The following is a 14,745-nucleotide window of genomic DNA, read 5'->3' as shown; positions in this document are numbered from 1 at the left end:
CACACGGTACTATGGTGTTAACATTGACTCTGCAGTTTGACGTTTCTTCTGGGACCCCGCGGACGGTATTTCTTACGACGATCGATGGAGTTTGCAGTGTGTTGCCGAAAAGGAGAAAGGCTAAAGGAAACAGCCGTCAGATGGCGAGGTTACTCACTCTAGAATGAGCTTCCCCGCCCCCCCGAGCCAGAAAGTGACACAACCGCCCAGAATTATTCCCCTCCTCCGATCACGACGACAGCTTCGATTTAAATTTACACAAGTTAAAGCTTGGAGCTCTGCGTGTTTCTAGTAGTAAAAAACCAAAGGTGTTAGCCAACATGACATCAGCCATTTGCGGTGGGGCAGAGACTAAAATCTGTGTGTGTGTCTCTCGTGCGAGAATGTTTGCATGTTAGCTGGAGCAGAGTTAAGAGCGAGATGGCGAGAGAGACTGAATGTAAGAGAGAAAAGGCGACGGGGCGGCAAAGAGAGAGACAGAGCTGGAGAAGGAGAAAAAGGATGAGAAAGGGTTCAAAGCGGAGGGGGGGAAATCTGGGTTCAGGCAGGAAAATTCCACTCCAGGATTTTGAGTCAACCCAATAAGCATCAACCCAGAGGTCCCAACAAAAAGTGGAATCAGCTGATCAGAAGTGACGAAAAAGCTTGTCTCTTTCTGGAGACTCGGCTCTCCACAAATGACTCTTTACGTTTTCAGACACTTGGTTCATTTTATACAGTTGGTAGAACGAGAGTCGGTTATTTTTTGATCGAGAGTTGGGTCTCAGTGAATAACTGCGTTTGGCTGCAGTTACCGAGTTGCGACTCTTTTGACTCCAGATCCTGAGTCATTTTAAAAAAAGCGTTCGTTATGAATGAATCATTCGCAAGTCTTGCATCAGTGCACGGCTGTAGCAAAAACACAGCGAGGGTTTCTCTTTTCTGGACCTGTAATTTTCTACCTCTGGTAAAAAGGAAGACAACCAAAATGCCCGAGTGGTATAGTAAAGAATGAAAATGTCTTATACACGTCTAATACATTAAGAGTGGAACAAAATCCTGCAGTTTGCCTTAAACTGTCACCCATTCCCCGCGGACTGACACACTCATAGAGCTCGGTGACCGCCCACTTTATGAACGGATCCGGTTCCGGAAGTGAATTTCCCATGAATTTACTCCACTGACGTTTCAGAAAATCCTTATTATAAAGAGTTTTAAGCCTGGAACCAACCAAAAAACATTTGATTCGGAGCAAAAACAAAATTGGAAAAGGGCAAAAAGAGGCAAAGGTACAAGACTGTGTACAATTTTTTTTAAGAGTGAAGGAACTACTCATCCCATAAACCATTGTGAATGACATCTTTCCAGTGACTTCCAACCTAACGACAGTTTCACGCGCTTCTTCTTGAATTCAACCTGCGTCATTATTATCGTGTTTATATTGTTGATAATAGTGTTGAAATCATGGTTGCTTTGTTGTAAACGTAACGTCACCTTTGGAATCGTCATAATCGTCGCGTTCTCACAGATTATGAAGTCAACGTTCCACCTGAACCGGAGATGACGTTGGCGGTAAACGTTTCCATGGTAACAGCCAGCTCCACCAATCAGAGATGTCCCCATTACAGCGAGGATTGTGTAGTGTAGTGCTTCAAAATAAATATAATAATAACAATATTTTTCTTAAAACAAGGATTTGTGGCTTCTACAGAAGCATATACCGTCGTTTCACAATGTCATAGCTTGTGGTCAGTCTACCTTGGATAACTTCCGGAAATTTACCGTTGTTCTCTATTCTTGAGTCACTTTCACTTTGGCATACGACGAGTTTCAACTGTGACACATTAATGGTGGGGTGCAAACAAAGGCAAAAATATACAAAGATATGGCACTAAACAACTATGAAGATTGCCAGTAAACGGTAAAACTAAAGGTACATCGCCCAATATGGGAAAAGTAGAGGGAAACAGCTAATTGCTAAAGTTATTTTGCATAGATCGCAAGCAAGCTATTTACCATTTATGTATGTCAAATACTAATAATTATACACTAATTAATGAATTACTTATGCCACATGGTCACTAGTTCATTATCACTCAGACCTCCCACCAACGAGTCGCTTATCAAAGATAACTGAGACCGTTACACATCCCTAATATGCAACAGCGTTCATGGAAATAACTCACAGACTATTTACAGCCAAAATGTGCGTACACATTATTATGGAAAGCTGCGTGAAAGAAGTGAAGGAGTGAGAAGGTCCGCGGCACTGATTGCAGGCATTTTCCGCGGGTCCCACCCAGGCCCTGCGTCCGGTGGGCCAGGGGAGTTCTGGAGGGAGGCCAGAGCCAAGCAAGAGTCTGATCGAAAACAGATAGGGCCAAAGCCCAGCGTTATAAATCACCACGGCAGAGCAGGACCTTCACATAGCTCACACATGCACACAACAGCCCAAATACACACACACCCCTAAACAAACACACACTGGAACTTAATATACAGACGCACACACAACGGCACCAACCCACACTGGAACACTAACACGTGTTCACATGGATAGGCACGTACCACACACACACACACACACACACACACACACACACACACACACACACACACACACACACACACACACCCCCACACACACACACGACAGTGTCTTTCACTTTTCCTTACTTAACTCCCATACACTCAGATGCGCGCGCGCACACACACACACACACACACACACACACACACACACACACACACACACACACACACACACACACACACACACACACACACACACACACACACGCACACGCACACACACTTATAGACCAACACAGCAGGAAATGAAATGTGGCAACTGAAGTGAAAAGCCCTGCTGCAATACCCAAGGGAATCAAGGGGAGAAAAATCGCTCTTTTTATTTATTTATTTTCCTCTCTCCTCCTTTCTGCTGACACTCTCTTCCCGTTTTGTTCTCACTTCATTTGTTGGAGCGGTGCCCCTCATAACGAGAAGACATGCTCGAAGCTGTGACTCAAAACCCTTTAAAGTGACGTCTTTTTTCTTTTTTTTAACATTGAAAACTGTTTTAATGATGGTGGAAACAATATCTGTAAACTCCGGCTAACCGTTTCTATCGCTTGACACATGACACCTCAACATTGCATGTGTGCAAACTCGAGACATTCAGTGTTAGGAAGAACAGAATGACTTTATCAGAGAGGGATAGGGAAACCGTTCCCAGCCTAATGGTTTTCCAGCCAACGGCCTTGGTCAAGGGGCATCGACAGGAGCGCAAACCTGACGTCTACGGTGCATGACGGAACTTATCATAGCTCAAAGAACTTCTGGAGGAACCCTCCCTTTTTTTGTGTCCTCACTGCAGGAACTAGGAATTATTGTAGTTCTTAGAACGCTGTTTTGAGGAACTTCTTTAGCTCTCACTTAAGGGAAGGGACTTTCCAACCTTCAGTGACGTAAGTCCACAGGGATTGGTCGAACCCATGAGCCAATGCAGCACCGGCAACCGGCATGTTTAAAAACCTGTCTTTATTTACGCACAATTTATTTCCAAAACATTTTAAGACTTGTATTTAAAAAAACAAAACAAAACAACAAAAAAAAAAAAACAGCGCCCACCCACTCCGACCTCGGCACTTCCAGCGGCCGCCTTTCCTGGCCACCTCCCTCGGTGCACTGAGGACAGCCCGCCTCGGTCGGGTCGCATCGCCCTGGGCGGGGACCAGCCGACGTACACTCGGTGCCAATAAAAAAATAACCAATAAAAATAAAAAACAATAAAGATTTTTTTTTTTTTTGTTATTTTTGTTGTATTCCGACATTAATTGAATGAGACAAAAAAATCCCTGTGCGGTGTCCTGATGCGAGCCCTTGCCTTAGAAAGTTGGAACTAACTTTTAAAAGTGGCCTTGTAAATCTAATATGAGTGAAGATTCAGCGACTGGATTGCTTATTTCTTGCCTCAGACTGGTTCAGAAATAGAGTTTGGGGGACTGATAAGGTGAAATCAGTGAAGGTTTATCGACTCAATACAGCACGAAACACGGAACTCATACTAAAACCCAATTGGCTAACAATGAAAATATATATTTATGGCCAGTTGCGATTCTTTGTGATTTTATTTTTTATCGGAATTTCCCCCCTGGGGATTAATAAAGCATTATCTTATCCTTAATGTCAAATTTGCGAATTCATTTTTCCTTTGGTTTCCAAACTGCCATATGTTGAACATGCAGTGCAGGTAGAAAATAATCATGACCGTAAACACAATATAATCTTTTGATTATCATTAACTGATGCCAATATTTGTTTTGCTGAGTGCATTAGCAGCTCTTCAAACGAATATGCTGTTTAACTTGTGGTTATCCCGATTGACATTAAATTCTGTGTGTAATACATCAAAGTAAGAGGCGAACTAAATGAAGGCACATGCAAACACGCACGCACGCACGCACGCACGCACGCACGCACGCACGCACGCACACACACACACACACACACACACACACACACACACACACACACACACACACACACACACACACACACACACACACACACACACACACACACACAGCACAGCTGTATCTGCTTGGATGAGTTGTAGTCTGTGTTTACGCAATAAACCTTATTTTGACATGAGAAGCATGTGAGTGTGTTGCAGTTGAAGCAGTTTAAAAAAGCTAATGAGCAGATAGTTGAACCTCCTCCTGAGTGTGAGATAAACCATGATTGCAGTCCAGACACATACTTCAAGCCAGCGGTAGAAATAGTTATCCCCTAAAAAGGAAGACGTAGTCTTCCGGGATGGTTTTGCTCTGGAGGCACTGGGCATCAATGCCTGGAGCCTATGCAACAACCTTGACAACAAGTTTGTTTGACAATACATCCATGAACCTAATTTAAATGATCTATCTTTCTTAAAACCGACTTAACGATATCAGAGTGCTAAACAGGTCAACTGGCCCGGCAGAGTAAAACAAAGTCAAGAACCTGCCGCGGACAAAAACTGAAATCACCAAACTCGCAGTAATTAGCTCCGACAATCTCTTTTGTACTTTTCGACGCAGCGCGGCCAAAAGAGCCATTTGCCCATTTCCAGACAACATCTGAATGCTGTGTGTTGAAGCTGCGCAGCTTTGCCAAGAGCCTCTAATAGATAGAAGTGACGACAGCACATTCAAATCCAATAAGGCCATGTTTGTTTTCCTCAGTGCTGCACCACATCTTGGGAGACTATTAATTTGTCCCCAAACAGCTCTTTCCCAAGCTGTTGGCATTTACTTTGCCTGTGCGGAGCAAGAGAGAAAGAAGAAAGAGCCTGCAGCGTGTCTTTCCACCCGACTGGGGTATTACCACAAATTAGGCACGTTTCCTGCAATAAACACAAATATGCTTAGGAACCGCTCTTTACTACATTTGTATACCATTTACTACATCTACATTGACTACATCATTAATGGTATGATTAATGAATAAGTATACAAAAAGACGCCATTTTAATAGATAAATAGTCAACATAAAGTCAGGGCTAGCTGGAGTACTGTGCAGCAGTGTAACCATTCCTATGTATTGGTTTTGAATTGCTAGGTTATCAAGAATGCAAAGAAACAGCTGTTTCCCAACAACTAGTGGTAAAGAAGGTTACAAAAGATGATACAACCCCCACCCCACTCCTCTTTTTTCAACAAAATGTTCCTTAGGACTACTACATAAACCTCAGCTGCATCCAAAATCACATATACGCATACTATTTAGTACACTGAGTTGGAATGTGAGTAATTTTGTTATGTCGGAAACCATAATATTGCCTTTAAGTACTATAGTATGCAAATAGTATGCGAAAAGTGCCAGGATAACGTGCAAAATACAGTGGAATATCTTAGTATGCAAACACTGCACAATACGCTTGCAAACATATCCCACAATGCACCGTGAAGGAAATGCATTGTGGGCTGACGATGAAGTCAAAGTCCAAAAATCCGTCAATCTTGTTACTCACGTAATCAAGTACGTACTACATTTTGGGATTTGGTGGGTTTGGATTTGTCCAGTTTGTGAAGTCTCCTGAAGACAAGGAGGTGATAAGCCGCTTCTTCTCACTATCTCTTAATCTCCTCATCTATCTGGCGCCAGCTTAAGGAGCACTCAGGCTCTGTTGGTAAGACTTTTATCAGTGTGCGTCATCATATATATATATATATATATATATATTAGGCCCAGACACATCTGTTGTAAGCAGCTTTGCTCAAAGACATTTTTACATGTGTAGAATTGACATATGGCTTGATAATATCTGCACAAAGATGCAAGTGATTCTTGTGAAGAATTTTGTGGGCATCCTTGCATTGGTCTGCGTGTATGTGTGTCTGTTTGTGTGTGTGTGTGTGTGTGTGTCTGTGTGCGTTTGTTTGTGTATTAAGCCTGAGTGAGAGGCTATGTCAATGCACAGGAAGGCAGCGGGGGACTCCCCGTCGGGCCTCAGTGTGCAGGCCCTGTAAGCCTGTGTGAATGGGCCTGAATTCATAGGCTCGCCACGGGAACACACGGCCGATTGAGCTGACAGTCAACTGCCCATTGACCAGTCACCGAGATTAAACGCCGGGCCATCTTCGCCACTAAAACCACCTGCAGGACGGAGGGAGGGACGGGGAGCCAGGGAGAATGAGAGGGGGAAACGGCCAGCGAGAGACGTGCTGATACTCACTGTTACTTGTCGGTTCTGTAAAAGGCGCCTTTTGTCCATTCCAGCTTTTGTTGTCCATCTGTAGTGATGTGGATAAGAGAGGAGTGGGGAAGGGAGGGGTAAGAGAGATGTAGAACCTTGAACAAACTGCTTCTTCATGCATGTCAGACAAGTTCCTTCCTACTGTTTAAAGCACAAAGAGACGAGCGCTCACAGAAGGGGATGCATGAGGAGTCTAGCGTCTGCTTACAGCAGCTACCTAATTGGACGGGTGTCTATGTCTTCTAGTTGAAAAAGGCTGCTATTCAATCTGGTGCTTGCACTGGGGTGGTTTTGTGTTGTCGGCAAAGTGTATTTAGGCACACTCGCGCGCACAGCGATGTGCGATATTGGGAAACTCATTGTCTCTTACGTATGAAACAGCTGAGATGAGCACGTTGTAAACAAATCCTGATCCCCGAGTTCTTCACATGTCTGACCTAGTTCTCAATCCTGGTGTGAATGTGGAGAGAAAGAGCTCCCAAAAAGCAGACGGGGGTGTGGTGGTGTTGGTGGTGGAGGAGGCTGAGAAGGGCCAGATTTTTCTTAAGAAACTGGAGCTTGGCTAATACCCATTGATGGTTCTATAGAACCTGGGTTTGACTGTGGATCTTGGCTGGAGAGAGGTGGGCCGTCCCACCGGCTCTTATAAAGATATCCCCATCGCTGTCATGACCGCCCATCAGCCGCTGACACAATTCTGTCTGATCGCTCTGCCTCCAGCCATTGGGAATAAAGAGACAAATTGTCTACAACTACAATCATGTGCGGCTATTCTTACGTAGTTATTGAGACAGCACAATCTCAATTATCCACCCCCCAAAACCCTGAGTTATCCAAGCCTAGTCATGTAATGAATAGCTACAGCGCATTAAACAAGTATCCAACCCTCAGAATAGGTTGCACATTCTATTTCCTCAAACTTAATTCAAAATATATTGACTTTTTTTTTTCCCCCACCTGATTTCCAATACATTGTATATCATGTGAGATGTAAAAACAAAAAAATGCTATATGCTAAAAGGCCAACTGTGCAATATAATACCTCACCAACTTGCACAACTTGATGATCCCTCCCTGGGTAAAAAGTTGGTGGATCACCTGCTTTCAATTCAGGAGGACACAGATCACCTACATACAAATGTGGTGAGACTAAAGTGGAATTTTTTGGCTTGAACATTGAGCGGTATGTGTGGCACAAGTCTAATACTACACATCCGCCAGGTTACATCATCCCCACTGTAAAGTAGTGGTGGTGGCATCATGTCACAGGGATGTTTTTCAGTAGCAAGGACTGGATTAATGGGAAAATGAATGGTGATCAAAACAGAGAGATAATGGTCAAAACCTGCTCCACCCAGCCACAAAGCTTTGACCGAGGAGGAAGTTTGTCTTTCAGCAGAACATCTACCCAAAGCACACTGCAATGAAGTAAATGGATGTCCTTGAGTGCCCCAGTCAGAGTCCTGACCTTAACCCAATTGAACCCTTTGTGGCAAGACCTCAAAATTGCTTTCCATTTCCGCTCCCCAACCTAGAACAGCTTGAGCAATTTTGCAAGAAGGAATGGGCAAAACTTGCTCAACCACGTTTGGCAAAATTAAAGACTACTGGTTATAATAGCTGCGAGAGGTAGTTCAACCACCTACTTAACAACTTTAATTCAACTGTTGACATTAAGTTTTTTGAGAAAAATAAAAAGTTCAGTGGTTTATCATTTTCTTTCTTTTTTGGGGGGTTGTGGTGTGGAAAGAGTGTGTAATTCACAAGGACAAATTCCCAGTCAAATTGGTCAAAATCCCAGGATGTGATAATCATTTATGTGAAAAAAGGGGTTGGGGGCTGAAAATCTTTTCAAAGCACTGTATATCAGTAAAGACAAATGTAAACATCTACACAGACATATGGCTAGAGGCATTTCAACTGTACACTGTGCTACTGCAGTACACATGCAGTATGGATGTAAAAGGAAACTAGTTTCCAGCCCAGGCCTGTTCTCTCAAGCATACAACATTTGTCAGAGGCAAATGATCCCTGAAAGAGGCCATGTATGTGGGACCTTTACAGTTTCCTCTGAAGCACTCATGCCTGATTATATTTACCTGAACCGATTCATCCTTCTCAAACCATTTGATGCAAAATTGTGTGTTGTCTCTTGTAAGTACATATCTTCAAACAGTCACCCTGCTTTGGGCGGATTTTTAAAAATATCGCAGAGCTGTCTGTATCCCATAAGTGCGGCAGTGCATAGCTTCCTAATGAACCGTCTGGGGAGAGATAAATATTGTATATAGCGCCTGGTTATGTAACCGTATCTCTTTCGGAATCCGCTCCCTCGGCCTTATATAGATTGGTGAGCTGAGTAAAGATGACAGTGATCAATGGTTGGTAGCAGAACACATTTATATCTTACATAATAAGAAGACAGTCGGTACCACTAGAACTCCAGGATTAATGAGAGAGGGTATTGAGGGGCACATAGTTTTGAATTTGGTTGTGTATGGGGCTTGATAGTCAACATAATATAGAATATGGGCGGCACGATACCATATGATACAATACAGTCACAATATGATATAGTGGTCGGTTTATACCTCAAACATTCTACAGTAATTGTACAGGAGTGGATTACTTGATTAATTAATGATAGTCAGCATTATTCACATGCCAACCTCAAATTCAGATTTTATTGAACGGTATTCAAATGTATTGAAATCGGACACAAACACCCTGTGTATGGGTGTTGCTCAAGCGCAGAGGTCAGACATGAGGCGCTGAGTTGTGACAGAAATTTGCCGAGGGCACCAAAGAGCCACCACTGATGCGGATCAAGGAAAGACGAGCAGATCTAGGTCTTTCATTCTCGTACAATAATTACGTAACGATTACATCATGGCAACTCTGGAGGCCCGTCATTTTGTCCCTGACTCGCAGTATGCCGCAGAAGTCAATGTTTTGCGCGAGGAACTTTCAGATTTATATCTGAGGGCACTTAAATCACAGACGCTTTGACACGACATATGGTCGTTGACACATTTACAGCTGAAAAGATCAAAACCCTGACTGTTTGGTCAGAAAACATTCCTTCGGACGCTAAGCCCACTGTATAAGCCCGACCATTAATCACCAACATTGCACTTCACTGCTCTTTAAACGAAAGAAAACAGGTTCACATAAGGATTTAGTGACGCTGTTATACTTTCATGTATATATATCATAAATAAAGGGCTCAAATTAAACAGCTATCTACAATAATAATATATCGCTACACCTACACATACACATATATATTACACCAGATGGTTGGATTGTGAAGTAATGTCCATGTATGTAATATGTATATATCTACGTATATTAAATGTTAATAATCCATGTTAGAATGACCCTGCTTTACCACAGTCAAAATGTGCCATAGTGTCACGTGTGAGCTACCCTTTAACAAAGATACATATTATAAGCACTTAGACAGTGTAATACCATAGATGAATGTGCCAGGCTTAGCGGCAATTAAACTTGGCATAAATGTAAATGAAAAGAGTTATTGCAACCCATTGCGGCTTTGCAGGAATATACACACACCAGCAGATTTCACAACTAGCAACATGCACTTATTCAGTGGAATAAATTGGGCTTCTCAGTTCCAGGTTCTAAAGCGTTAAGGACATGTACATAAACAGACCATAAAATATACCGTGCGATATAAACAAAGGAAGTGGAGTGGAGAGAGCCACATACCTCGGGGGGGTTCTGAGGGAGTGTGGACGCCTTGTATCCGAGCTGGAGCAACATCGCCTCCGCCGCGTTCCGCTTGGCCACCTTCTTGTTGGGCCCTGTCCCCGTGGCAACCTCACTGTTCACCTTCACCTGTACACAAGATGTCCACACAGAGAAACAGGGGGGAAAAAAAGTGATTGTGGCTTTAATACACAGAACACAAAGCAACCCGAGCGGACCTTGTTGCCGCAGAAACATTGACACATAAAGGTTGATGCTTCTCCCAATGTCTTACAGACACCGAGATTAAAGAGTATTTCTCTTCCAATGTTTCTTCTCAGACTGTAAAAACGTTCGACTATTTGTGATTTGGAAATCAACTGGCTTCGCTCCTCCAGTGCTAATTCACATCAAACAAAGTGGATCCAACTGAAGTGTTTATTTATTTAATTTTTTTTAGGGCTAACAAAACATTAAAACTGTCTACACAGAATGTAAGCAGATATGTGCAGGAGAATATCAGGTGTTGTTATGTTATGCAAACAAGCAATTACACTGTACAAATAATGTTCTGGGAGCCGGGCCGATGGGCCAGGGCTCAGTGCACTCACTCAAGTGGTCACTAAGTGCTCCTTTGACAGCCTCAAGCAGGCCACAAGACGGATCGTAAGGGGAAAGCTTCAATAAATTACCAAAATAAACACAATCACCATTTTATTGAATACAAAACTCATCAGTCCCTTAAAAGCCATTTGACACAAGATAGAGAGTTTGCTGTGACTACTCCCGGCGGTGACGGACAAAGCACATGGGAACAGAGAGTTGCTTTGGGCCCCCGCGGTCTACCAAGTCGAACAACGTGGATATTTTAGAAGCGAGGAAGTCGCACAAAAAGAACACACACAGCCACGGCCTACTGCCGGCATGAAAGAGGCATGGGAGAATAGCTCTGGGAGTGAAACACTGTCGAGCGCTAAGAAAAGCTCAGTGAAAGAGGTGGACTGGAGACAGAAGAAGAGCTTGACTACAGGGGAGACAGTAGGAAAGGAGAGGTTTAAGGACGGAGGGAAATAAAAAGAAACGGGAGACAAATTCCAGAGAGAATGCAATGAACAATTGGACATTCACACTCTTACTCTCAAATAGCCGATGGGGATGGGAACTAAGTTATGCGGCATCAAAGCTCCCTTTCCAAGTTCAGAAAGAGCGGAAAGGTGAGTGGAAAAACAACTCTGTGTGTTTTTATTTCGTTTGAGACAGGTCTTAAATAGTCTGCTTCCTCAAGCACAAACAGCAATAAAAAAAGGAACATTTATATAGAGGTACAGCAAAATAGTCGTACCCCCAAAGTGGACAAATGGCCTCCATGGACTGTTAATATAACTAATGATGAACCATTGAAGGCAAACGCAAGGCTTTATTACTTTAAAACACTATAAACGTTTTAAACGGAATTGATCTAACCACTGAGCATTTGGAGTTATTACATAACAGTATAATTATTAGAATTAGCAAAATTCTATCGACTTAATTATAACTTTTAGTCTAAAAGGTAACTTATTTCTTCTATTGTATATAGAATAAGATTATGTTGAGCAAAGTTTATAAATGAGCAGAGGAAGAAATACCTTTTATGAACACTAGTTAATAGTTTGGTGGATTTAATTCAAAGAATGTTATTTGTAATTTTCAAAATAATGAAATTATAACCTCATACATAACTGTAGCCCATAAAAAGCAGCCATGACCAAAAGCCTAGTTATTTACAAGACATCATGTCAAATCGTGTGAATTTCATTCAGTTACAAAATAACTGGAGTTGTTTAAAGACTTGCAAAATATTCTTTATGACTATAGCCCCTTTCCCACGTGGAAGCCATAACATTGCTGTATAAAAAATATCTGGCAAAGGCAGTAGGTAGTTAGTAGGAAGTGAAGTATGGAGTCTGTTCCCACATTAGATGATTGTTACGGATGCGGTACAGAATGGTTTAGGGTTAGTACGTTATGTCCAGTGTAGATGTGATCGTTTGGACAATCTGTCGGCAACGGACGCAATCTGAATCAGTTTTGTCTTTTTTCCTAGTTCCCTCCGCTGACGGAGCCAGGACAGAGCCTTCATCCCCGGGTGCAATAACCCCAACCCAATGTTATTAAATCGGTGTGATCATTTTCAACCTGTCTGCCTCCGGAGATGGAACTTTCTCCACCCGTTCCACCTCTGCCTGTCCGCTCGTTCCCTATCTGGCGTTGCGCTCAAGATGCAGCCGGCAGGCAAGCGAAGAGCTTGTGCCCGATGGCACCACACTGGAAGCGCTTCACACTTCCTGAACTGACATACACCATGTAGTGCCCCTCTCCATCCCTCACTCTAAAAGATACATCTAGGGTATGAGTGGCATTTTTAAGAAACATAAAGACCTGTCTCTGTAGAGACTGGACATGTTTTAGAATCTCATCTTTGCAACCGAGCACCACCGTTCAGATCGGACTTGCTATTTTTCTGAAAGTTTTTTTTTTCTTCCTGAAAACAAATAATTGAATACAATAATAATTAAATGAATATTTGTACGAAATAAATATTCGTAAAAACCCATTATTTGCACTTTTTGAGTATTCGGATTCAGCTCCCACCCCTACTTTTTGTGCTTGTCCTGGCAATGTTACTGCTTCCATTTACACATACTTCCATTCACAGCAGTACTGGAATTTTCCCATAAATGATCTAGGTCAAGATACTAGGAGAGTGGGGAGGTTTACGGAAGGACTTTAACGGAACATCGACACCGGATCCTTTTCCCACATTACGCCAATATGGAACTTTGCCAGTGGATTGACAGCTTTCAGCGTAAGTGGGAAAGGGGTTAAATGTGGTTAAAAATAGAATTTCAACAAAATGCTTGATCATGGTGAAAATACAGGTTAAAAGAGGTCAGTATGTAAGAGTCAGCGGGAATATCAATTTATTTTCTTGTTTGATGCTACTGTGAAATTGGGACTTTTGTTGAGGGTGGCTCAGACATTCACCCAAAAGGTTGAGGTTGAAAGGTCACGACTCGCGTGATTAAAGCAAGACCATAAAATTGTGAGTGGTGGATGCAGCCAGCCTGAGTTTCTCTTATTTGTGGGGAAAAAGAAGGCAGCCAGCGGTTTCCTTACCAGCTATAAAAACCTTGAACAGCATTAAACAGCATAAAACAGTTTGGTGCTTCACGGGAGAGAAAATAGGTCATAAATACAAAGTTGATCTATTCTGAGCTTTAAATGCATGCTATAAACTTATTGAATACTAAAAACAACTTTATAAACGAAAGGCAGGTAAATGTGTAATTGATAGCGCAGAGTGGTGGAAGCGAACCAAAGTGAGGAGGCGGATTTGGGAGATCAAAGCAGTGCACGGTAAAGTAATTATGAGAAACTGGGCCAGTTTGGTACCAGTTTCTGATTGGTCGGAACGGAAATTGCAATAAGCTACAGGGCAAACAGTGTTGCTTACAGCATTTGCCATTTCCTTGAATATATCCAATGCCCTGGGTCGATCCATGTCGCTGGACCCGGTTCATGAGGGAGGCTTGTAGCTCTGCCTAGCTTTACAATAGGTCTGCAATGGCGCCTTCCATGAATGAAGGCTTCAATCTGAGCATGGTAATGGCAGCAATTCCTGTCAACTCTCACCTCAAAAACACCAAAATGGCACAAAAAGATTCTTTCCCATTTGGGAGACGTCTCTCTTTTGCTTCTTCTCGTGCAAAAATGTAGTTCTTGTGTCTCTCTCTTGGCTTTGATGGGTAAAACTCTGGTCCTCGGCCCTTTCTTCCATTCTTCTGACTGCTGACCTGCTCAACTGTGGTGGTGCCATGTTTGGAAGCAGCTGAGTGTGGAGGTATTGATTTATAATTATTTTATTGTGGGCTATTTTGGTCCCGAATTCCTCCACCTGGGAGATTTGGTAGCACTGAGGTGGGTTTACCACATACCCCAAAGATACACAGCTTCTTAAGTACAAGAACATACATGTATGCAGTCAAAACATTTCCCCAGAGGATTATAAAAGGGGCATGAGTGCAGATCTCATCAGTATCCTCTATGGAAGGAACTGTCTGAAGCCGCAGCATCACGTGTTCAGAAAGGAACCGCTACAGGATATTGGACATTTGGAACACGTTCCCACCCTTTAATCTAGAGTATTGCGGCTTCAGTGGGGTGAACCGCATGCAACGGCAAATTTTCAAAATCATCTTCATGTAAGTCACCTCATTGTCCAGTCCTGATCTCGTATGTAGGGTGTGTAAACGTTAAGTGAAGTGGAACCA

The 14,745-nt window shown here is 42.7% G+C and overlaps 1 protein-coding gene across 1 annotated transcript in view; it reads right to left on the bottom strand.

Moving 5' to 3' along the window:
- The window catches only part of stau2 (staufen double-stranded RNA binding protein 2), a 96,841-nt gene that overhangs the window by 40,471 nt on the left and 41,625 nt on the right, over positions 1 to 14,745 (bottom strand). Inside the window, exons 10-11 of the mRNA XM_080019895.1 lie at positions 10,454 to 10,582; positions 6,701 to 6,758 (exon numbers count right to left, since the gene is read on the bottom strand). Of these exons, the coding sequence (XP_079876021.1) occupies positions 6,701 to 6,758; positions 10,454 to 10,582 (187 nt within the window). The remainder of the gene's footprint in view (positions 1 to 6,700; positions 6,759 to 10,453; positions 10,583 to 14,745) is intronic.

The sequence above is a fragment of the Zeus faber genome, assembly GCF_960531495.2.
Source record: "Zeus faber genome assembly, chromosome: 19".
Classification (NCBI taxonomy): Eukaryota; Metazoa; Chordata; class Actinopteri; order Zeiformes; family Zeidae; genus Zeus; species Zeus faber.
Note: the sequence above shows the minus strand (reverse complement) of the source record. Positions and strands in the feature narration are given on the sequence as shown.